The sequence below is a fragment of the Procambarus clarkii genome, chromosome 24, assembly GCF_040958095.1.
Source record: "Procambarus clarkii isolate CNS0578487 chromosome 24, FALCON_Pclarkii_2.0, whole genome shotgun sequence".
In the NCBI taxonomy this organism is placed as follows: Eukaryota; Metazoa; Arthropoda; class Malacostraca; order Decapoda; family Cambaridae; genus Procambarus; species Procambarus clarkii.
This window is the reverse complement of record NC_091173.1, coordinates 38829568-38854502: the sequence shown is the minus strand read 5'-3', so window position 1 is coordinate 38854502 and position 24935 is coordinate 38829568. Positions and strand designations below refer to the sequence as shown.

At 42.3% G+C, this 24935-nt stretch overlaps 2 protein-coding genes across 3 annotated transcripts; both read right to left on the bottom strand.

Moving 5' to 3' along the window:
* Nucleotides 1-5821: 5821 nt before the first annotated feature.
* On the bottom strand, nt 5822-8920 carry LOC138368125 (uncharacterized). 2 transcript variants are annotated; one of them, XM_069330422.1, is made up of 7 exons: nt 8712-8905; nt 8095-8428; nt 7816-7933; nt 7293-7384; nt 6726-6927; nt 6423-6590; nt 5941-6191 (listed from the first exon to the last, which is right to left on the bottom strand). In XM_069330422.1, the coding sequence occupies exons 3-7, from the start codon at nt 7826-7828 to the stop codon at nt 5956-5958; spliced, it is 711 nt and encodes a 236-aa protein (XP_069186523.1). In that variant the 5' UTR covers nt 7829-7933; nt 8095-8428; nt 8712-8905; the 3' UTR covers nt 5941-5955. The 2 variants fall into 2 exon arrangements, with proteins under 2 accessions (XP_069186524.1, XP_069186523.1); XM_069330423.1 differs by lacking the exon at nt 6423-6590 and having other exon boundaries at nt 5822-6191; nt 8712-8920.
* Nucleotides 8921-15011: 6091 nt separating this feature from the next.
* Nucleotides 15012-20413, bottom strand: LOC138368030 (uncharacterized). Its single transcript, XM_069330326.1, has 6 exons — nt 20203-20413; nt 19299-19419; nt 19050-19121; nt 18563-18778; nt 15516-15745; nt 15012-15176 (listed from the first exon to the last, which is right to left on the bottom strand). Exons 1-6 carry the CDS (start codon nt 20248-20250, stop codon nt 15012-15014), a joined length of 852 nt encoding a protein of 283 aa, XP_069186427.1. The 5' UTR covers nt 20251-20413.
* Between the last annotated feature and the right edge of the window lie 4522 nt (nt 20414-24935).

Genomic DNA, 24935 nt, shown 5'->3' with positions numbered 1-24935 from the left:
TAATAAAAGTCCTACAGAAGGAATAGAAAAACTGACTTCAGAAGCGTATCAAGTCTGTCTGAAACATGTTCCTTTGAGGAAAGCCAGAAAGAGATCTAACGTAGAAAGAGAACGCAGACGACATTATAAACGCAGGAAAAAAATAACGGAACTGCTTATGCAGACACGAATTTCCCGTCAAAGAAGGAACGATTTAAATAGGGAGATTGAAGAAATCGAGCGGAAATTGAAACACTCATATGAAACTGAAGAAAGGCAGTTAGAACAGAAAGCCATTCAGGAAATAAAGAAAAATCCAAAATATTTCTTCTCATATGCGAAATCAAAAGCAAAAACCACTGCCAGTATTGGACCTATTCGTACAAGTGAAGGTTCATACACGGAGGATGACAAAGAAAGTGAAATCCTAAAAAAGCAGTATGAGGACATGTTTAGCACTCCAATAAAGAACATGAAGGTGGAAGATCCAGACAATTTCTTTATGCGGGATATTCAAACCCCTGTAAATATAACTGATATAAACACGAGCGCACTAAATTTTGAAAAAGAAATTGAAAACATGCCCATGCACTCGGCCCCAGGTCCAGACTCATGGAATTCAATATTTATAAAGAAATGCAAAGTGCCGGTAGCACAGGCACTCAGTGTGGAGGAAGAGCTTGGACACGGGGGAGATACCAGATGCACTTAAAGTAGCAGACATAGCCCCTCTACACAAGGGAGGGAGCAAAGCATTGGCAAAAAATTATAGACCAGTTGCACTAACATCGCACATCATAAAAGTATTTGAGAGAGTGATTAGGAGTCAGGTCACCAATTTCATGGAGACCAATGACCTTCACAACCCAGGCTAACATGGATTTCGAGCGGGAAGATCGTGCCTTTCACAGCTACTTGAGCACTACGGCAAAGTCACTGAGGCATTAGAAGAGAAACAGAATGCTGATGTGATATACACGGACTTCGCAAAGGCTTTCGATAAATGTGACCATGGCGTGATAGCACACAAAATGAAGTCAATGGGAATAACCGGTAAAGTAGGACGCTGGATACTCAGTTTTCTGTCAAACAGGACTCAGCGAGTAACTGTCAACCATATAAAATCTAGTCCAAGTGCAGTGAAAAGCTCTGTACCACAGGGTACAGTCCTTGCACCGCTGCTTTTCCTTATTCTCATATCAGATATAGACAAAAATACAAGTCACAGCTTCGTATCATCCTTTGCAGATGACACAAAAATCAGTATGAAAATTACCTCGGCTGAGGACATTGAAAAACTTCAAGCTGATATTAATAAAGTTTTCGACTGGGCATCAGAAAATAACATGATGTTTAACAGTGATAAATTCCAGGTACTCAGGTACGGTAAAAATGAGGACCTTAAACATAATACAGAGTACAAAACACAATCAAATGTACCCATAGTAGGAAAACAGCATGTAAAGGATTTGGGAATAATAATGTCTGATGACCTAACGTTTAAGGAGCATAACCAAGCATATATTGCGACAGCCAGAAAAATGATAGGATGGATTACGAGAACTTTCAAATCCAGGGATCCCATCACAATGGTTGTACTCTTCAAGTCACTTGTGTTGTCCCGTCTTGAGTACTGTTCAGTACTCACTTCCCCCTTCAGAGCAGGAGAGATTGCTGAAATAGAGGGAATACAGAAAACATATACGGCACGCATAGATGCAATAAAGCACCTAAATTATTGGGTTCTTCTCAAAGCCCTCCAAATGTACTCACTAGAAAGAAGACGAGAGAGATATCAAATAATATACACCTGGAAGATACTGGAGGGCCAAGTACCAAATCTACACAGTAAAATAACAACGTACTGGAGTAAACGATATGGAAGAAAATGTAGAATAGAACCAGTGAAGAGCAGAGGTGCAATAGGCACAATCAGAGAACACTGTATAAACATCAGAGGTCCGCGGTTGTTCAACGTCCTCCCAGCAAGCATAAGAAATATTGCCGGAACAACCGTGGACATTTTCAAGAGGAAACTAGATTTATTCCTCCAAGGAGTGCCGGACCAACCGGGCTGTGGTGGGTATGTGGGCCTACGGGCCGCTCCAAGCAACAGCCTGGTGGACCAAACTCTCACAAGTCAAGCCTGGCCTCGGGCCGGGCTTGGGGAGTAGAAGAACTCCCAGAACCCCATCAACCAGGTATCAACCAGAGCAAGAGTTTCAGTCTCACTTGTATGAATACCATCACACATAGGAGGAGTACTCACCTGTCATAGATGTGCTCAAGGCATTTAAACCTGTAAGTGATAAGCCTGAAATTGAATGGAATGTTGGCATTCGAATCTCTACTGTAAAAGCCGCAATATTTCAGGAAATTGGGGATATCAGAAGACCATTTACTGACACTCAAAGGCCAGAAAGCACGAGTGTAAAGACTTATGACATGTTTAGAACCGAGAATTATATAAATGACCAGCATAAAACATCCACTATATGGTGTGACATTGTAATTGCCAGAATTAGGCACTTACAGTGTCACACAGGTTTTACAAAGGTTTCACATGCTGTGGTTTGTAATATTCCCATCTCTGTCATTGATGTATAAGGCAATAAGAGTTAGGCCCAAAACATGCCGTCTAAAAGCATTATGGGCCCCTGGGCAAAGTGGTGTTGTGGGGCCCCTACGACAACCTCTCGCACGAATAAAAAGTAAATTATCGATAATATTAAAAACCTCTATATTTCATTGGCAGTTAATAACACTAGTGCTAAATCATTAACAACATGTTGTAGAGCAACAACTAATCAACATGATAAACATTTGAACAATCCACAACGCTTGAAAAAGACAATAATACTCAGTAAGCTACACATTAGATGGAACATTATGAAACATTTATGTTCCACTCAAAACATTACTTTTCATTTCTGTTCAAAAGGTTATTCACCTGGAAATGTATATATCTTAAATACTTAATTTATTGTCCAACACCAGGATGTTGGATTATATTATATAAGTGTGTTTGCATGTCATATTCTTGTGGGGCCTCTATGTTCGTGGGGATCCCTATGCTCGTGGGGTCCCAGGGCAAGTCCCCATCGGGACCATCCGGTAAGATGGTTCTGCATTAAAATGAACCCCTGTGGTATCCCACTTACCATATTTTTCTAATCAGATTCATTCCCAGTTAGCACCACTCTTTGTCATCCACACGAAGAGTATTGGATCCAATACCGCTCACATGGTTGGTATAAGGTCCACTATCATTCACTGGATGGGTATGGGGTCCACTACCACCCACAGGAATGAGTTTGGGGACCACTATCATCTACAGGATTGGTTTGGGGACCATTATCATCCACATGATGGGTATGTGGTCAAACATCATTCACAGGATGGGTTTGGGGACCAAAATCATCCACAGGATGAGAATGGGGTCCACTACCGCCAACACGATGTTTATGGGGTTCACTATCATCCACAGGAAGAGTATGTGGTCCAGTGGTCCACTACTGTCCACAGGATAAGTATGGCGTTCACAACCACCAACGGGATGGAAATGGGGTCCACGACCACCCAGAGGAAGGGTATGGCCTCCTCTGCCTCTCACAAGATGAGTAGAGTATAGGGTCCAGTTCCACCCACGGAATAGGTATGGAGTCCATTACCGCCCATAGGATACGTTTGGGGTCCACAACAGCCTGCAGGTTGGGAATCGGTATGTGGTTTGTGTTTGTGGTCACGTGGTAGAGTATGCAGCTGTGCTACAGTGGTAGAGTATGTAGCTATGGTCCAGTGGTAAAGTATGTAGCTATGGTCCAGTGGTAGAGTATGTAGCTATGGTCCAGTGGTAAAGTATGTAGCTATGGTCCAGTGGTAGAGTATGTAGCTATGGTCCAGTGGTAAAGTATGTAACTATGGTCCAGTGGTAGAGTATGTAGCTATGGTCCAGTGGTAGAGTATGTAGCTATGGACCAGTGGTAGAGTATGTAGCTATGGTCCAGTGGTAGAGTATGTAGCTATGGTCCAGTGGTAGAGTATGTAGCTATGGTCCAGTGGTAGAGTATGTAGCTATGGTCCAGTGGTAGAGTATGTAGCTATGGTCCAGTGGTAGAGTATGTAGCTATGGTCCAGTGGTAGAGTATGTAGCTATGGTCCAGTGGTAGAGTATGTAGCTATGGTCCAGTGGTAGAGTATGTAGCTATGGTCCAGTGGTAGAGTATGTAGCTATGGTCCAGTGGTAGAGTATGTAGCTATGGTCCAGTGGTAGAGTAAGTAGCTATGGTCCAGTGGTAGAGTATGTAGCTATGGTCCAGTGGTAGAGTATGTAGCTATGGTCCAGTGGTAGAGTATGTAGCTATGGTCCAGTGGTAGAGTATGTAGCTATGGTCCAGTGGTAGAGTATGTAGCTATGGTCCAGTGGTAGAGTATGTAGCTATGGTCCAGTGGTAAAGTATGTAGCTATGGTCCAGTGGTAGAGTATGTAGCTATGGTCCAGTGGTAGAGTATGTAGCTATGGTCCAGTGGTAGAGTATGTAGCTATGGTCCAGTGGTAGAGTATGTAGCTATGGTCCAGTGGTAGAGTATGTAGCTATGGTCCAGTGGTAGAGTATGTAGCTGTGGTCCAGTGGTAGAGTATGTAGCTATGGTCCAGTGGTAGAGTATGTAGCTATGGTCCAGTGGTAGAGTATGTAGCTATGGTCCAGTGGTAGAGTATGTAGCTATGGTCCAGTGGTAGAGTATGTAGCTATGGTCCAGTGGTAGAGTATGTAGCTATGGTCCAGTGGTAGAGTATGTAGCTATGGTCCAGTGGTAGAGTATGTAGCTATGGTCCAGTGGTAGAGTATGTAGCTGTGGTCCAGTGGTAGAGTATGTAGCTATGGTCCAGTGGTAGAGTATGTAGCTATGGTCCAGTGGTAGAGTATGTAGCTATGGTCCAGTGGTTGAGTATGTAGCTATGGTCCAGTGGTAGAGTATGTAGCTATGGTCCAGTGGTAAAGTATGTAGCTATGGTCCAGTGGTAAAGTATGTAGCTATGGTCCAGTGGTAGAGTATGTAGCTATGGTCCAGTGGTAGAGTATGTAGCTATGGTCCAGTGGTAGAGTATGTAGCTATGGTCCAGTGGTAGAGTATGTAGCTATGGTCCAGTGGTAGAGTATGTAGCTATGGTCCAGTGGTAGAGTATGTAGCTATGGTCCAGTGGTAGAGTATGTAGCTATGGTCCAGTGGTAGAGTATGTAGCTATGGTCCAGTGGTAGAGTATGTAGCTATGGTCCAGTGGTAGAGTATGTAGCTATGGTCCAGTGGTAGAGTATGTATATAGCTATGGTCCAGTGTTAGAGTATGTAGCTATGGTCCAGTGGTAGAGTATGTAGCTGTGGTCCAGTGGTAGAGTATGTAGCTATGGTCCAGTGGTAGAGTATGTAGCTATGGTCCAGTGGTAGAGTATGTAGCTATGGTCCAGTGGTAGAGTATGTAGCTATGGTCCAGTGGTAGAGTATGTAGCTATGGTCCAGTGGTAGAGTATGTAGCTATGGTCCAGTGGTAGAGTATGTAGCTATGGTCCAGTGGTAGAGTATGTAGCTGTGGTCCAGTGGTAGAGTATGTAGCTATGGTCCAGTGGTAGAGTATGTAGCTATGGTCCAGTGGTAAAGTATGTAGCTATGGTCCAGTGGTAAAGTATGTAGCTATGGTCCAGTGGTAAAGTATGTAGCTATGGTCCAGTGGTAGAGTATGTAGCTATGGTCCAGTGGTAGAGTATGTAGCTATGGTCCAGTGGTAGAGTATGTAGCTATGGTCCAGTGGTAGAGTATGTAGCTATGATCCAGTGGTAGAGTATGAAGCTATGGTCCTGTGGTAGAGTATGTAGCTATGGTCCAGTGGTAGAGTATGTAGCTATGGTCCAGTGGTAGAGTATGTAGCTATGGTCCAGTGGTAGAGTATGAAGCTATGGTCCAGTGGTAGAGTATGTAGCTATGGTCCAGTGGTAGAGTATGTAGCTATGGTCCAGTGGTAGAGTATGTAGCTATGGTTACATGAAGGGAAAGAATCACATTGTAATTCTTGAATATACTCGGATAGTTTGCCCCTTTTCTTTTTGTAGTACTGTAACCATGTTATCATTTCTTGAATGGTTAGTGATTCCTCCTCTCTACATCTCTTCTGGAGCTCAAACTTTTCCACTGCACTTCTTTTTTCAGTCAGGGACACTATAATGCAAAATGAAAATACAGTATGTGATTGACAAATTATAATAATGGGAATCATTTGTGAATTAAACATCATTAAAAATTGTATCTATAAAATTTACCTTTAGAAAACAAACTCAATTTAATAGTATTGCAGTCTTTCCATATATAAAAGTAATATTAATACAAATAATATATAAATATTTGAAAATGCTGAGAAAACTAATGAATCATTAGATCTTGTGTAAATACCACTTGTGTTTTGATGAAGCAATAAATTGTGCCATGGAAGGATGCCAGTTAAAACATCTGCTTCAGACAAATCCGGATGGTTCTGATTGTAGATTTTTATGAGATCTCGTAGTTTTTTTTTCTCAACTTCATTTTTGTTTCTCAATACAGCTCTCATTTTAGATGAAACTGTAAAGTTTCAGGTTGTTATCAAATATTTGATTTGCACCAATAGTATTTTACATAGAAAAACTAATTTAACAACTGTGTACTGTATTAATGTTTAGGTTTCAGTGAACAAACAAAAAAGCAATTAATGTCTACCTGCATAAGTGGTAATCTGATTTTTGCGATGCCTTATATTCTCTCCATATGCCTCGATAGTATGCTCAATGTTATTGGCAGAGGATCTGTTATTTAAGGATCTTGCAATGATCAGTAATTCTGATCTCCATTTCTCAATAACAGATTCTGGGACATTAAGCCTGTGAATCTCATTTGAAACTGCTGCAGCTGTCTCTGTGGCCTATTTAAAAATAAATGCCATCATATTTATTGTAAAATTTATGTTCAGAGTTAAACGAAGTCTTTTGAACTATCCTTAGTGCTTTGTCAAGGTCTGAGTATGTGTTTTTCAGATTCAGACCTTGACAAAGCACCAAGGAGTGTGTGAAAGACTTGGTGTAATTCTTTACATAAATTTCCCAAATACACAAGTGGGTTTTTATCCAATTTTACTTTGTCTATGAGAAGAAAATACCATTAGTGTCTTATAATAAGATTAAAGATAAATAAAAACATGTATATACACTTGATTCATTGTATAGAACAATTGCATATTTATATATAATTCTATATTTTCATTGTATAGAACAATTCATATGTTAATACCTTTCTGAATCTGGCAACTAATGCCCGAGGCATTCCATTAATTTTTCTGTGATTCCAAAAGAGTGCCCCCTCTGTCAGTTCTTCTGTACGCTCTGTGGAAATAAATTTAGTTATTCATTGACATCTTAATACTGTGTGTCTCAAAATACTGATTGGAAAGTAAAAGGATGATGATATTGATGCTGTCTTAAGTGGAATGAATTAATTGTTATTTCAGAGGAAACAAAGAACTCAAAAACAGTGGTAGAGTAATAAGATTAAAAATATCAGGATGTGAAAGAAAGCATAAAAACAGGGACAACTTGATTTTTCAAACAAGGATTATACATGTATATGTTGGTTGCATATGAGTATAATGCTACTTTATATGAGCCAAAATGCCTTTCTGCAATTTCCTATATTCTTATATTACTGTATTTTATAACATTATCTGGATATATATAACCATCAAATATTACCATTGTACTGATTTGATTGAAAGGTACAAAATTTAGAACTAGATTAAACAAAAATTAACACATACCAGCTTTAAGCATGTTCTTAGTGTTGTTGTTATATCTTGAAAGGTAGGAAAATACTTGCTCTGCCTCCTCCCCAGATGTCAGGCCACTTCCTTCTTGCCACCGCCCTCCATACAAAACCTTTGACATAATAGCATAACGTTTGTTAAAAACTACCTACTGTATTAACAATTTGCATTTAACATAGATAAATCCTTACATATAAGAATTTAAAAGAAATTATATTTTCCAACTTACAGTAAAACGAAGTCAAAATATTATTACAGTATTAGATTATTTACCTGACAATACCAAGAATGTCCTTTGGCATGTAGGACTCCTAAAAAAAGGCTTTCCTTGCCTAAGTGAGAACTTCTGTTCTCTTGATGAAATCATTAAGGCCCATGGCCAGTATTTACAGATGATATCCTGGCATATGAAGGACACATTTTGTAAACGGCTCATTTGCAAATAGTGGGCATAACTGTAGAGCTCTCCCTGATACATATTTAATGCAGCAAGAATAATTCCATGTCGACAGGAAGCCATGCTTATGCCAGTTTCATCCAAACTTCTAAATGAAACAGGTTTATTTTTGGCAGCTTTCAATGTCGACACTCCACACATATGGCTACTCTGTTGGACAAAAGTAAAATTATATATATATATATATATATATATATATATATATATATATATATATATATATATATATATATATATATATATATATATATTAGTCATATATAAATGTAATTTTTTTTTATGTAATATTTTTCATCATTCAATATGCATTCCATATATTTTATAGATTTTTTTGAACATGATATAGTTAGGAACCGTCCAATTAATATACATTATTGATAATGTCTCAAGCTAATATATAAAGGTACTCTTCAAATATTGTATGGGTAAAAACCTGGTATTAGGTCTTAGGTTTCTATTTGAAAACCTATTTTTAGGCTTTCGAACAGATGTAAAAATATTCTTAATTGAGTTTTAAGGTTCTGAATAGTGGAAACGTGATCTTGAACTTCTTTGTCACAAGCGAAGATACCACCAGAATAATATGAGTTTCTGATCCCTCTGGAATGATATTAAATTAATGAATGTTCATAGTGTGAGACATTTTGATGACATTTAAACATCATTTCACTTAAAACTAATTCAACTACCCAAGCTGGCATTCACATCATAATCCCTCCTATTCTAAATGAATGTATATGGTGAAATAAATATTTTTTAATTAGTAAAGCCTTAGTCCAAATAAAAAAATTCAACTGAAGTTGAAAGGCAAGTAATAAAGGTGTAATCAGTTAACAATTAAAAAAACCAGCGTTGAATGTAATGAAACGCCATTTTCTTGGTGAGACCCGGAGGCTCCCCGGAGCTTTACCGGCTGATATGCTAATGTCAGACTTTGGCATCAGTCATGTGTATAGAGTTCTAGGGCCTACCGGGGACCACGAGCCAGAACCTGGCCCCCTCAGAGAGGCAAGGGGAGCAATGGCCTATAGAAACCCCCGTGTGGTTGGAAGCATTCTATGTCTGCCATCGACCGGGTCAAGCATCCAGAAAGGTAAGCATTCCAAAACAAACCCCTATTCTGGTGAAAATTGCTACCTAAGCCGAACTAGTGAATAGAACTCTTCAACAGAAAACAAGGAAACTAGTGTGACGTCATACGTCACCGCGCCGCTGTCTGCGCAGCTCCCCCCTCCCCGGGAGGGGGAAGGGGGAGCCCCAGACCTCCCATGCCGGCTATCCACCCATCAGTTCTGTGGCTGGATGTCAAAACACGCGAAAAACGCCGACCGGAGGGAGGGAGGGTTGCCGGGGAGCCTCCGGGTCTCACCCAGAAAATGGCGTTTCATTACATTCAACGCTGGTTTTCTGGGGGGAGCCCCGTCGGCTCCCCGGAGCTAACTACCCACAGAGGAAGGTCAAAGGGACAAAACCGGGAGGCGGACACCACGCACCCCCCAAGGAGGCGAGACAACCGGCAGCAAACGCCAACCCAAGGCGCCACAGCCCCGAAAATCCCGGGAACAACACGAGAACCACGAGCAGCAAGGCCCCTGCACGAACACCAAAAATCCATGCCCGAAAGACTGCAAGGCCACGTCGCCCAGACGGCAGCGAGAGCAGCGAAGCCACGAACGCCACAGGCATGAGGGAAGAACACAGGCAGCTTAGCCGCAAGAACACGGCTGACCACCTGGGACACCCTCCTTCGCGAACCGGGAAGAACAGAACCGGATCAACGCAAAACGCGCTCCGGACCCAAACGCCGTGGCACGCAAACAACAGCAGAGGGCCGCCACTGAACACAAAAACGACACACCCCCGGCCCGACCAACGAAGCACCAACAAACCCTGGACCCCTCCAGAATGCAGCAGCCCCACCCCGCGCCAGAAAAGATGGAGACTGCTGCCATCAAACAACCAAAACGCTAAAACCGAAGGAGCAAGAAAACACAGCGAACCGACCCCCAGAGGCAAAGGCCCAAAGGAAAGAGCCGACGAAAAAACACACCGGAACGGAAGGGGCACTACCAACCGAGGAGAAGACAGAGCACGCTGACCAGAGACCAGGATGGTGCAAGCGGCGCACGAACAGGCCGGAGGTGAAATGACGCACAAGACAGCTGACTAACGGTGCAGAAGCAACACCAAGACCGAAAGCAAGCTGAAGCGGCTCCGCCTGCGCCGCACGAAAAGAGGCGACAGTATGTGGCAAGACGACGGCCCCCAACCCCCACTAGAAAACCAAGCCGAGAGTAAACCAAGCTAACAAGAGGAACCACCTAAGAAGGGACAGGAAAAGGAAGGACCGCCAAAATACCCCATACTGCCGCCAAGAGAAGCACGCAGGTGGGACACCAACCACGAAGCCACCCGACCACCAACCGGAGGCGAGACCACGAGGCAGAACATAAGCAGCCCCGACAAGGCCCCCCCGAGCCCAGGAAAAAGGCGGAGCCGCGAGAAGATCTCGGGCGCGACCTCCGAAACCCAGGCGGCACAAGGAGATGGAACGTCTGCCGAACAGAAAAAACTCCCCGAAGCATGCAAGCCCGCCAGGAGTTCAGAAACGACGGGTCCGACGCGAGACATCGCAAGAACCCCCCCCCCCAAAAAAAATAAAACAACAACAACCGGCAGGGCAAGATAGAAAAACCAAAGAAGGCGGAAGGGTCGCCGCCAGAACAGGACCCGAACCAAGGGGCACGAACAACTGCAACAGACCGAGACAAAGAAGCACATCACAGGACACAGGCTGACCAACGCCTAAGAACACACGCAGAACATCCCTGCTGCAGAAGAGGCAGGAAGAAAGAGCAGAAGCACAAAAAAAAAACCAGGAGAACAACCAGGGGTGGACAATCAGGCAGGGACAAAAACCCCACGCAATCCCCCGGCACAAAACGGCAGCAAAGTGCCACTCTACAACCGGACACAGGAACAAGGACACGCCACCGTGAAACACGGTACCAATGCACACGTGCAGCAGCAGCAGCAACAGGCACCACTGCAACATGCAACATGTAAATAGCAACTCCCCTCTGCAAAGGCAGAGAACGGAGCAGGCAGACCCCAGACAGGGCCAACGGAGACACGACAAAACCCTGCAGGCCCAGAAACCTGCACCAGGTGACCGACGGCGGAGAAACCCCGCTCGATACCTGCTGGATGAGGTACTGGGAGTTCTTTTACACCTCAAGCCCGGCCCAAGGTCAGGCCAGACCGGCCAGAGGATGGCCCACCAGGCAGCTGCTAGGAGCAGTCCACCGGCCCACATACCCCCACAACCAGGACGGGCCGGAACTGCCATACGAAAACAGGCCAGTGCGCCCTGGAAGTCCACGGACGAACCAGCAAGAAGGCTTATGCTCGCAAGTAGGTCGTGTAACAAGCACAGACCACTGATGGTAATACAGTGTTCCCCAAAAGTGCCAATAGCACCACTGCACTCCACTGGTACTATCCCGCAAGTTCTACCAGATAGGCGGGACCCAAGAGCCAGAGCTCAAATCCTGCAAGCACAGCCAGGAGCCTCACCAGGTGAGTACAGAACCAACCCTACAACCCCCACACCTCACAACATTAAAAAAGGAGGGTCCCCTGAATGACTCCAGCATAGGTTGGACATGCACATGAGGGGGACAGGAAGGGGTGATAAAGGGACAGTCACTGGTGTGCGAACGGTCTCAGTCGTACAAAATTATACCTAAATAAAGACAGGTATAGAAACACCGCCGCTTCCAGCGCCCGGCCAAAAGACGCCAGACCGCAGAAACTCACCTGGCGAATGGTGGCTCGAACTTGACACGACTCAACCGTGCCCAAAAGAACCTGGGAGCACCGCCAGGTGAAGACGCCAGAGCCGGACCCTGCCGGACCCGCAGGAGAACAGGGAGAGGCGAAGGAGGCGGTCCACACCCATGACACAGGGAAAACCGCGGTGTCCTCCCCACAACTGGGAACCAGGACACCCCCGGCGCAAAGGGGCACATACCGCAGCCAGGGAGAAGAACGAGAGGCGAAGCACTGTAGCAAAAAAGGGCGCAAAACCCCAGCACTGAACCACCGCCCAGACCAAAACAAACTCCACGGCGCATGCGCATAACACGCTGGCCGAACCGCACACCCTCCCTGCGGGAAGGCGCCAGCCAGGACTATTGCACGAGAAAAGGAGCCAAAAGAGGAAGCAGGAACAATAAAACCGGCCAAAGAAGCCAAGAGCCCCAAAAAAGGGAACCCAAACGGGCGACAAGTAGCCCAACCGGGCGACAAGTAGCCCAACCGGGCGACAAGTAGCCCAACAGGGCGACAAGTAGCCCAACAGGGCGACAAGTAGCCCAACAGGGCGACAAGTAGCCCAACAGGGCGACAAGTAGCCCAACAGGGCGACAAGTAGCCCAACAGGGCGACAAGTAGCCCAACAGGGCGACAAGTAGCCCAACAGGGCGACAAGTACTAGGAGCCGACAGACGTTCCAATAATGCGGGAAGTAGCGAAAAACCTTCCCGTACCCTCGAGAACACAGAAGCCAACACTAGTCCCGAAGGCACACGAAGGCGCAGGCGCACCCGAGATCAGAAGTCACGCAGAACCCCATCGAACGGGGAAAATGACAAAAACACCGTCCCAAAAAGTGGGGGAGGAAACATCCACCCACAGGACGGAACCAACCGACTCAAAGGCCAAGGAACCGAGCCCGGGGAGGGGCCGACGTCCAACAGCACGTACGGCGAGTGGGGAGGAAAGACCCCACTCCGCGTAACCACAAGCCCCGCCTAGAGGGGGATAAAACCCCCCACGGGGTCTAACGGGGCCAAGGCCCCCCCAAGTCAGCCCCTCCCCAGCCCCGGGAACCTACACGACAGGCCCCGGGGCCGAGCCGTTCCCCCAAAGCCCCGGCCGTACCAGAAAACCGGGGCAGCCGTGAAAACACTAAGAAGGGAGCCCACTGGCAGACTCATACAACACGGCTGGAGGAACAGACCCAAATGCCCCCGTCACTACCCCGGAAGGGGAATTCCCCGAGACCGCCCGAGTCTCAACACCACCAAACACCCTGCCCTGAACCTACAGACGGTAAGGAACCGGATGCAGGCAGGAAGGGTGAACCAGGGGAAAGACAAGGTGGCGTGGATGGAACCGAAGCAACCAACAGCCCCAAGTCCCAAAACGAAATACAACGGGGCAGCCCCGGGGCTCCCGGGGAGGAAACCACGAGAACGTTGCCACCACCAAGGCTCAAGTGCAACGCCCCTGCTGCCCGCACCCGCTTTGTTAGCACAACTGGGTAACCGAGCCACAACGAGCAACCAAACTCGCAGGACACCGGGTCGAAGGTGTCACCGACCCCACAGGCAGCAGACGGAGGCAAAACAGAGAGTCACCCAGAGACAAAAGGTGAGAGCAACCCTCAAACTCGCTGGAAGCGAGGGGGGGGCTCTGGGGTCACATCCATCGGACCCGCGCGCCCCCAGGGGTTTCCCAGGGTCCCGAGCGTTTACTTTAAGAGGACTCGCGCTCAGGTAATCCCAGGCAGGGTACTGCTAACCGGCACCCAAGCTACCAAACAACTTTCTAAGAGCTGAACCCCCGGGACGTGTACACTCACGGGGACCTAGCAGGGGGTACCACCAGAAATACTCAGAACACAAGGGACACAAGGGGCAAGAACGAAGGCAGACCCCCCCACCAGGTATATAAACAAAAGAAAAAGAAAACCCCGCAAGAGGACAGCGTACCCAAGCGGAACAGAGCCGGCCGCTATGATTGGTAAAGACAAGCTGCACAGTACCCCGCGCCCCACCAGTGCAAACACTGCCCCTTACTCGAAGGCGAACAAGGGAGACAGAACACCCGAGCACACAAAGAGCGGCCGAAAACCAAGCAGTAAACGGCCAAGCAGGGGCAGGACCCAAGGAACTTGTGGAAGGTGGCCCCAAGCCCCAAGGGCAGTACTTACAGGGCACCTAGGGAAGGGAACCCTAGGCGCATGCAGCCCGAGTACTGAAGAATCACACCCGGCTCACGCACCACCTAGAAAACAGACACCACTTTCTAGGTACAGTGCTGAAACAACCACTGGAGCCGGAGCACATAACCATTGCCTATAGCATCAGCCGAAGAACTGATGGGTGGATAGCCGGCGTGGGAGGTCTGGGGCTCCCCCTTCCCCCTCCCGGGGAGGGGGGAGCTGCGCAGACAGCGGCGCGGTGACGTATGACGTCACACTAGTTTCCTTGTTTTCTGTTGAAGAGTTCTATTCACTAGTTCGGCTTAGGTAGCAATTTTCACCAGAATAGGGGTTTGTTTTGGAATGCTTACCTTTCTGGATGCTTGACCCGGTCGATGGCAGACATAGAATGCTTCCAACCACACGGGGGTTTCTATAGGCCATTGCTCCCCTTGCCTCTCTGAGGGGGCCAGGTTCTGGCTCGTGGTCCCCGGTAGGCCCTAGAACTCCATACACATGACTGATGCCAAAGTCTGACATTAGCATATCAGCCGGTAAAGCTCCGGGGAGCCGACGGGGCTCCCCCCAGAAAAAATCTGATTAAAAGTTGCATGACACTATATAAATATTATACAGTGCTGTGTTTATAGTACTACAAACATATTACTACACCTTACATTATACCTTAACAATAATGAGCAGCATTAAATATTTTAACTTGAATATTTACCTCCCAACTTTGTTCTAACGATACAGTTTCTTGTTGCCATCAATATGTACAGCCACAGGTGTTGTATCACATGCAGGGCACCCCTTGTCAAATTCTCCTTTTATTCTCCCAAGTTCATACTGATGGAAACGCCATTCAAAGAAGACTCTTTTTGTTGTTTCAAAATTGATGGGACCATGCTAAGATGTAAAATGTGTGTAAGTAATTATCAAAAAGTGCCAAGCAGTGGCATGTTAAGCAACAGACTATAAATACCTTCAGGAAATGAAAATATACTTACATGAGCATTACATAAAAAGAGAAATTGTTAAAGATTGGTAATCCATTTCCATTTCTTATGATATTAGACATATATAAAATATATATTTAGAATATTCATGCTATTTATTAATTTAATAATATTTAACCCTATTTCTTAAATAATGACACTGCATTTGCTTAGTAACAAACTTAGTTTTTAAGTTTATACACCAATTTAATACTTGCACTATTAAAACAGTAATGGTATGAAAACTTACACGCCCTCGAGAAGCACCAAATAATTCCAGTGCACTAACTAATGCCTGAAGAGAAGTTCCAGGGCTGCTTCTCTTGAGAAAATGCCAGGAATCCAATAGATTTATGCTGTAGAAAGTGCTACTATTTCTTCCAGTTGAATAAAAACCAGACTGGTGCACGGCTTTCCCAAGTTCTTCATCTACATATCCGCACTTGCACCTAAATATTGGGGTATACAGATCATACCTTCCTGCCCCCCACACAAAAATAAAAAAAATTGAAGTAAAACAATTTTATTTGGCAAGGGATTCAAGTGTGGCTATCAATATATGTGTAAACCAACCCATAAACAAGTCTCTGTATGGTTATAAATACGTATGTGATATAAATACGTCTTCATAAGTGAAGATACAGTGGTAAAGAGAGTGAAGTATAAATGGTTATATTGATGAAGACTGTAGCCTGGGTCACCTGAGCAATGCCAGCTACCAATACTAGTATCAAATAAATGTGTCTTAAAGTAACCTATCACTTAAAGTTACAAAGATGCACAAATTATTGGAGCTTAAAGTTGTGAACTTGCTCTCACTGCAGTTTGGGCAGTAATTAGGTGGATGTGCTGGTACAACAGGCTCTGGTAACAATTAAATTTACAAGATCAGCTATGCAGCAAAATAAATACATGTTTCAATCATTACATTTTAAATTACTAATAATTTTTTTAGCATTAACTGGAGTTACATGAAAGATTTATATTTAATAACAAATAAAAATTCATTTATTTAACTAAAAATCTGTAATTAATGAGGTAATCAATAATTAATGAGGAAAATGACCAATACAAAAACTACTACAAAAATTACATGAACTAAATAAAATTTTAAAACACTGCTTGGTTCAGGATAGAAATGAGAGTATAAGAAACAGACTACAGGTACATTACTTACTCCAGTGAATGACATTCCCATCTGAACACACAGTTTGTGTTGGGTCTAAAGGCTCGAAGAACCCATTTTTCCAGCAGAATCGCTGGTGGAAAGGCATTACAAAATGCTGCTGCTGATCACATTTATGACACAAAAAATGAAAGCAGTCTTCACATTTTATGCTTGCCTCACAACTTCTTCATTGTACACAACATTTGCCTGGTTTTCCAAAAAATAATGTAATTATGTACTTTGAATGGTAATATTGGATTTAGAAATATTGTATACCAAGTTTAAAAATGACAAACATCTAAGTGTATTCAGAGATTGACATTAATCATGCATTTCATAATTGCATTGAAATTTATCCATAATTACACACTAAAGATGTTATTTACCTTTATCTGGAACACCCAACTTTGACAATGTCCAGCTAAACAACATTGACCTACGTTCTCCCCATTTAATCTCACTATTTTTTCTTCTTTTTTGCCAATCAGAAATGCTTGCTTGAGATTCATAAATTTCCTCCAGTTCTGCAGCAAGTACTTTGAAATATGGGATTCTAAATTAGTCAGGAAAATCTTCAAGAGCAAATAGATGTAATAAATAAAAGTGTATTTTATACATATTATATAAGCATCTAGAACAACTGACAGCTTTCAGTAATGTGTTAGTTAGACTATGATATATATATATATATATATATATATATATATATATATATATATATATATATATATATATATATATATATATATATGTCGTACCTAGTAGCCAGAATGCACTTCTCGGCCTACTATGCAAGGCCCGATTTGCCTAATAAGCCAAGTTCTCCTGAATTAATATATTTTCTCAAATTTTTTTCTTATGAAATGATAAAGCTACCCATTTAATTATGTATGAGGTCAATTTTTTTTTATTGGAGTTAAAATTAACGTAGATATATGTCCGAACCTAACCAACCCTACCTAACTTATCCTAACCTATCTTTATAGGTTAGGTTAGGTTAGGTAGCCGAAAAAGTTAGGTTAGGTTAGGTTAGGTAGGTTAGGTAGTCGAAAAACAATTAATTCATGAAAACTTGGCTTATTAGGCAAATTAGGCTTTGCATAGTAGGATGAGAAGTGCGTTCTGGCTACTAGGTACGACATATATATATATATATATATATATATATATATATATATATATATATATATATATATATATATATATATATATATATATATATATATATATATATATAGTAGATACTAGGTACTAAGATTATATTACATTACATAGTTCAAATAGGGACGTACCAGAATTCAATGATTTTGGTGTTTGTTCTGCAGCTGGTAAATATGTTTGAGTATATGTTGGTACACTAGTTGAGAAGTCAGAACTTTGAATGTGTGGAGGTGAAAGAGAAGCAGGCAGAAGGGCTGTTTGGCAGAAAATCAACCTTTAAGTATGGTAATTCCACAACACTTTATCTATTTTTAATTTGTAAACTATCTACATTTTTTTGCTGTCTATGACCATCGCTGCCCCTATCTCCACCGAACACCGGTGTATTTGCGGCTATGCAAGGGCAGACCAATATGGCAGCCATGGCCTAATCTGTCATAAGACACAGGGAAAGATTGCCAGATATGAAGCAGTCAATGACATTATCAAAAAAAGTTTGGCTAGTTTGGTTCAGATGTAATACAAACAAAGAGCAACGGTTTCAAGTTCAACAAACCAAAATGTAGGGCTGACAACAGGAAATTATTTTTGACCCAGAGGGTTATTAACACATGGAACTGCCTACCCACCAGAGCTGTAACTGCCAAAACTGTGCTGAATTTCTAAATATACCCAAAAAAAGATCATAAAGGCAAATGGGGGGAATTTCGACAAGCCGCGGGCTTCCTGTACTCTTCTAGGCTACTAGAGTTTGTGGCATTCAGGTAAATATCTGTTTTCAAAGGAGAAGTTGACTATAACCTTGGATTATCTATAAACAAATTTTGAATAATAAAACACCAAAAACCTAAATAATTTTAAGTCTGAGGCAAAATGAAATCTACACTAGCAATTAAACCTATCATTATACTATGATATAGGAACACACAAACATGGGTCATGGAATAAATAACTAAATAAAAAATTACCTTCTGATAAGTTTGAACGTTGTGTTTGATTGATTTCAATAATCCTGCAGTAATTTTCTCCTTTTCCTTTCTTGTTTGAAGGCTTCAGATAATTTAGATCCTCAATATTTAAACTTCGCTTCATATATTCACATTTTTTCTGGAGAGCCGAGTTTATTTTAAAATATTCACGATGAAGGTTCTCTTTAGCTAAAATTGCTAGTGTCTGGAGACCTTCTGTTAAAAAAATATACATTCTCAATAGGATACTGTACATTATAACTGTAGCAAGAGAAGCTACATTAAATGTTTTGATGTAATTGTCTAAACCAATAATCAAAGTGATAGAAATTATAATGGGATGATGGATTTCAAGCCAATTATGCTGAGCATAGAAAAAAATTCTGTTGTTATTGTTAAAACAAAGACTTACTGTATTACACAAGGTTGTAAACTTTGATATTAATGTATTATAAAAGCCATAATCAAATGATTTTATAAACAATACCATCATTATTGTCCGGAGTTATTCTTGGTACATCTGGTAAGTAAAGATAGTTTTCAGGAGCCAAGAACGAATCTGCCAAAAAAATATTGGACGTTGTACATTCCAATTTGTTACAATAGCCTAGTACTGCATACTAATACAAATTAAAAAACAAATTGGAAATAATAGCTAGGCTAACCTAACACAATGACATAACATAACACATCTTTATTTGTAATTTTGTCAAAAGCTGATTAAATGTTTTTTTACCTGCTAGTATGCTGGCTGGGGTCGATCTTCCAGGCATATTTATTCTACTGACTTGTGGTCTTAATGCTGCCGCAGTAAAAGGATTTGTGACAGACATTGTACTGCTTTCTGTATCATCTACCTAATACAAATACAAATACAATTATTTATTCAGGTAAAGTACATACATACAAGGTAAGATACAAAAGTAGATGGATTTATAGATAGAGCTAGTATATACAATGCCTAAAGCCACTATTACGCAAAGTGTTTCGGGCAGGAAAAACACTAAGACTAAAACTTAATACTAAAAGAGATTAAAGTATAAATTGTGTTGAGAAAAAATAAGAAAAAAATGGAAAAGAGGGAGGGGGGGGGGGTGAAACATGGCAGAAAAAAAGTAAAATACAATTTGGTCAACAAACAGCATTGTTTTAAATAGAAGAGATGGGTTGACATTTTGGGGGTGAGGTAGGTTACATTGAGTTAATTAGCTGGTACTTAGTTTTTAACTTAAACTGGTTGGGAGAGGTACAGTCTTTAACATAATTGGGAAGGCCACATTCGAGATCCCTTGATTTGTAAAGCATTTCTAGTTTAACTAAGTCGTACTCTTGGAATATCAAATAGGTATTTGTTTCTGGTGTGGTGCTCATGGGATCTGTTACAACCTTCTAGGAAGCTTATTATAAAAAACATAATTGATAAAAACAACATGCTGCATACTAAAAACGTATTAGAATGTGTATACCAATATGCAGTAAAATATATTCTTCCTACACATAACAAGCAAAACTTTAATACTGCAACAAGTTTTTGAAAATTATTTAACTAAACAGCAATGAAACATTTGCATTCTTTTCAATTAGTAAAATATTACATATGAAGGAATTATTTACATAAATGCCGAGAAAACTTTACATACCATGCCCAAATCTAGGATCTTCTTCTTGATAGTAGGTGCAGTTTGCATGAAGGATTTGTTCTCCCGATGACTGCAAAATCTAGGATCACGTGTGTTATTGTTTTTGAACGAATGATCACATGTTTACATTCATTGCGATGAAACTAATAACTTTTAAATATATACAGCTTTTTATATCAACTGTTTTACTTAAATTATTTTCTGTTATAGGTTCTAAATACAGTATAACTAATATTTGCTTTTTTCTTATGCCATTTGTAATTAATGTCATAAAGCTTTATCATCTGAATGCACCAAACTGTGCCTTTTCATATTTCCAAACTGAAGTCGAACACCCGAAAATGAATATTTCCATGAAAACTGAATCACGTCCTACTATTTGGAGAATTGTTAGTTCTTTTTCATACTAATATGTCTAGTTTGTGTCATATAAGTATTCATCCCGATGGTTGGTAAATATTGGATGGTTGGAAACAGAAGGATAAAAGTCAAACATCTGTTAACTTTTCTTTTAAAGTACTGTATAGCTGGAAAATATCAGGCAAACCTTCGACAATCTGCCGATTTCCTTTCCTCTTCAAGGCTACTATTGTTAGTGTCTGTCACGGTAAACCTATGTAAAATCGGAAAATTTGTTCAACAGGACCCTGCACTAGAATTGATGTTGGGAGACGCTCTGCTTCGTAGCTGATGGATTAATATTTGACTGTTGGTCAGGACTTGAGCATTGTTAATTACAGTTACACTCTGTTGGAGCACTAGACGGTCAATGGTCGTCGTTCTTCTTTATGATAGGTTCAGTTTATTGTTTAGTCACGGGAGACATCTCCCGTCAGGCAGGGTGCGATCGCACCTCCGTACAGATCTCCAGTATCATCTACTGATACTGGTAATGGCTCAGAGAGGGCATCCACTTACGGGCTATTCATGGCTGTGCCACCTTTTGGGTGGCTTAATCTTCATCAATCACCAATCAATCAATCTATTGTTTAGTGGCCAGTATTATTCAGTTTATTGGCCAGTGCGTTGGCTTCAGTTCTCATTGACGAACGAGCAAAAATTAGAAGGATTTAAATCGTAATATAAATAGTTATCTCATTCCTTCTTTCCTTTGAATGTCAGTGACTGTGCTTCTGCTATGCTTAATTGCCTCAAAAGCGTCCAATTTTCATGATACCTTAAATTATAAAGGCAAAATTTGGGCCGAGTATACATGTATAAGCAAAATTGACTGAGTATCCGCAAAAATTAAGAAAAGAAAACAGCCCACCCATTACATTAAAGAAAACGTATTCCTCGTTTCGGGGAGAATATTCTAGGGAGGCCAGCCGGTAACTGGAACAGCCCGGTAAGTGCATTTATGTACTAAATACGTAAGTATGAAAATGTACTTATTACACTTAGTATTAAAACGTACTGTCTATTCGGAGGATGGGTTGGTGGTAGAGTATGTAGCTATGGTCCAGTGGTAGAGTATGTAGCTATGGTCCAGTGCTAGAGTATGTAGCTATGGTCCAGTGGTAAAGTATGTAGCTATGGTCCAGTGGTAGAGTATGTAGCTATGGTCCAGTGGTAGAGTATGTAGCTATGGTCCAGTGGTAGAGTATGTAGCTATGGTCCAGTGGTAGAGTATGTAGCTATGGTCCAGTGGTAGAGTATGTAGCTATGGTCCAGTGGTAGAGTATGTAGCTATGGTCCAGTGGTAGAGTATGTAGCTATGGTCCAGTGGTAGAGTATGTAGGTATGGTCCAGTGGTAGAGTATGTAGCTATGGTCCAGTGGTAGAGTATGTAGCTATGGTCCAGTGGTAGAGTATGTAGCTATGGTCCAGTGGTAGAGTATGTAGCTATGGTCCAGTGGTAAAGTATGTAGCTATGGTCCAGTGGTAGAGTATGTAGCTATGGTCCAGTGGTAGAGCATGTAGCTATGGTCCAGTGGTAAGTATGTAGCTATGGTCCAGTGGTAGAGTATGTAGCTATGGTCCAGTGGTAGAGTATGTAGCTATGGTCCAGTGGTTGAGTATGTAGCTATGGTCCAGTGGTAGAGTATGTAGCAATAATCCAGTGGTAGAGTATGTAGTTATGGTCCAGTGGTAGAGTATGTAGCTATGGTCCAGTGGTAGAGTATGTAGCTATGGTCCAGTGGTAGAGTATGTAGCTATGGTCCAGTGGTAGAGTATGTAGCTATGGTCCAGTGGTAGAGTATGTAGCTATGGTGCAGTGGTAGAGTATGTAGCTATGGTCCAGTGGTAGAGTATGTAGTTATGGTCCAGTGGTAGAGAATGTAGCTATGGTCCAGTGGTAGAGTATGTAGTTATGGTCCAGTGGTAGAGTATGTAGCTATGGTCCAGTGGTAGAGTATGTAGCTATGGTCCAGTGGTAGAGTATGTAGCTATGGTCCAGTGGTAGAGTATGTAGCTATGGTCCAGTGGTAGAGTATGTAGCTATGGTCCAGTGGTAGAGTATGTAGCTATGGTCCAGTGGTTGAGTATGTAGCTATGGTCCAGTGGTAAAGTATGTAGCTATGGTCCAGGGGTAAAGTATGTAGCTATGGTCCAGTGGTAAAGTATGTAGCTATGGTCCAGTGGTAGAGTATGTAGCTATGGTCCAGTGGTAAAGTATGTAGCTATGGTCCAGTGGTAGAGTATGTAGCTATGGTCCAGTGGTAAAGTATGTAGCTATGGTCCAGTGGTAAAGTATGTAGCTATGGTCCAGTGGTAAAGTATGTAGCTATGGTCCAGTGGTAGAGTATGTAGCTATGGTCCAGTGGTAGAGTATGTAGCTATGGTCCAGTGGTAAAGTATGTAGCTATTGTCCAGTGGTAAAGTATGTAGCTATGGTCCAGTGGTAAAGTATGTAGCTATGGTCCAGTGGTAAAGTATGTAGCTATGGTCCAGTGGTAAAGTATGTAGCTATGGTCCAGTGGTAAAGTATGTAGCTATGGTCCAGTGGTAGAGTATGTAGCTATGGTCCAGTGGTAGAGTATGTAGCTATGGTCCAGTGGTAAAGTATGTAGCTATGGTCCAGTGGTAAAGTATGTAGCTATGGTCCAGTGGCAAAGTATGTAGCTATGGTCCAGTGTAAAGTATGTAGCTATGGTCCAGTGGTAAAGTATGTAGCTATGGTCCAGTGGTAAAGTATGTAGCTATGGTCCAGTGGTAAAGTATGTAGCTATGGTCCAGTGGTAAAGTATGTAGCTATGGTCCAGTGGTAGAGTATGTGGCTGTGGTCCATTGGTTGAGTATGCGGATGTGGTCCAGTGGTAGAATATGTAGCAGCGGTCCAGTCATAGAGTATGTGGCCTCGATCGAGTTGAAGAGTATGTAGCTGTGGTCCAGTGGTTGAGTATGCGGTTGTGGTCCAGTGGTATAAATAGTGCCTGTGGTCCAGTGGTAGAGTATGTGGCTCTGGCTAAGTTATTGAATATGTGACTGTGATCAAGGGTTAGAGTATGTGGCTGTGGTCCATGGGTTGAGTATGTGGCTGTGGTCCAGGGGTAGAGTATGTGGCTGTGGTCCAGGGGTAGAGTATGTTGCTGTGGTCAAGGGTTAGAGTATGTGACTGTGGTCCAGAGGTAGAGTATGTGACTGTGGTCAAGGGTTAGAGTATGTGACTGTGGTCCAGGGGTAGAGTATGTGACTGTGGTCAAGGGTTAGAGTATGTGACTGTGGTCCAGAGGTAGAGTATGTGGCTGTGTTCCAGGGGTAGAGTATGTGGCTGTGGTCCAGGGGTAGAGTATGTGGCTGTGGTCCAGGAGTAGAGTATGTGGCTGTGGTCAAGGGTTAGAGTATGTGACTGTGGTCCAGGGGTAGAGTATGTGACTGTGGTCAAGGGTTAGAGTATGTGGCTGTGGTCCAAGGGTAGAGTATGTGGCTGTGGTCCAGGGGTAGAGTATGTGGCTGTGTTCAAGGGTTAGAGTATGTGGCTGTGGTCGAGGGGTAGAGTATGTGAATGTGGTCCAGGGCCAGAGAATGTGGCTGTGGTCCAGGGTTAGAGCATGTGGCTGTGGTCCAGTTGTAGAGTATTTTGCTGTAATCCAGTGGTATAGTAGGTGGCAGTAGTATTTATTTATTTATTTATTTATTTATGCATATACAAGAATGTACATAAGGAATGTGAGGATACAATTATGGTAATTACAGTCTTGTAAAGCCACTAGCACGCGCAGCGTTTCGGGCAGGTCCTTAATCTAAGAAAATTTTAAGGAGGTAAATACTTGCAAAATTTATAGACAAAAAAATGATAACAGATTACATGGAATGAAAAAAAAAAGGAGATAAAATTATAGGTACAGTATATTAAAGCACATAGGTAGCTATGATTGATTGCAATGACAGCTTAAAATGGTAGTTGACAACAAATTGGTAGGCACAATACAGCAGAAACAATATAAGATTGATTGCAATGACAGCTTGAATGGTAGTTGACAAAAATTGGTAGTCACAATACAGCATATGGCTAGCACATAAAAGAAGACAGCAATGAACACAATGATAAGGTTGTTTGATATTACATAAAAATTATGAGATTGGGTACCACTAGGTACAGAGCAAATTTAAAGCTCAGTGTAGGAAACTAAATAGATGAAGTTAGGTACTTTTTGGTTTTGCTTTTAAATAAGGCAAAAGTTTTACAGTTTTTCAATTCACTAGGGAGTGAGTTCCATAGACTAGGTCCCTTAATTTGCATAGAGTGTTTACACAGATTAAGTTTGACCCTGGGGATATCAAAGAGA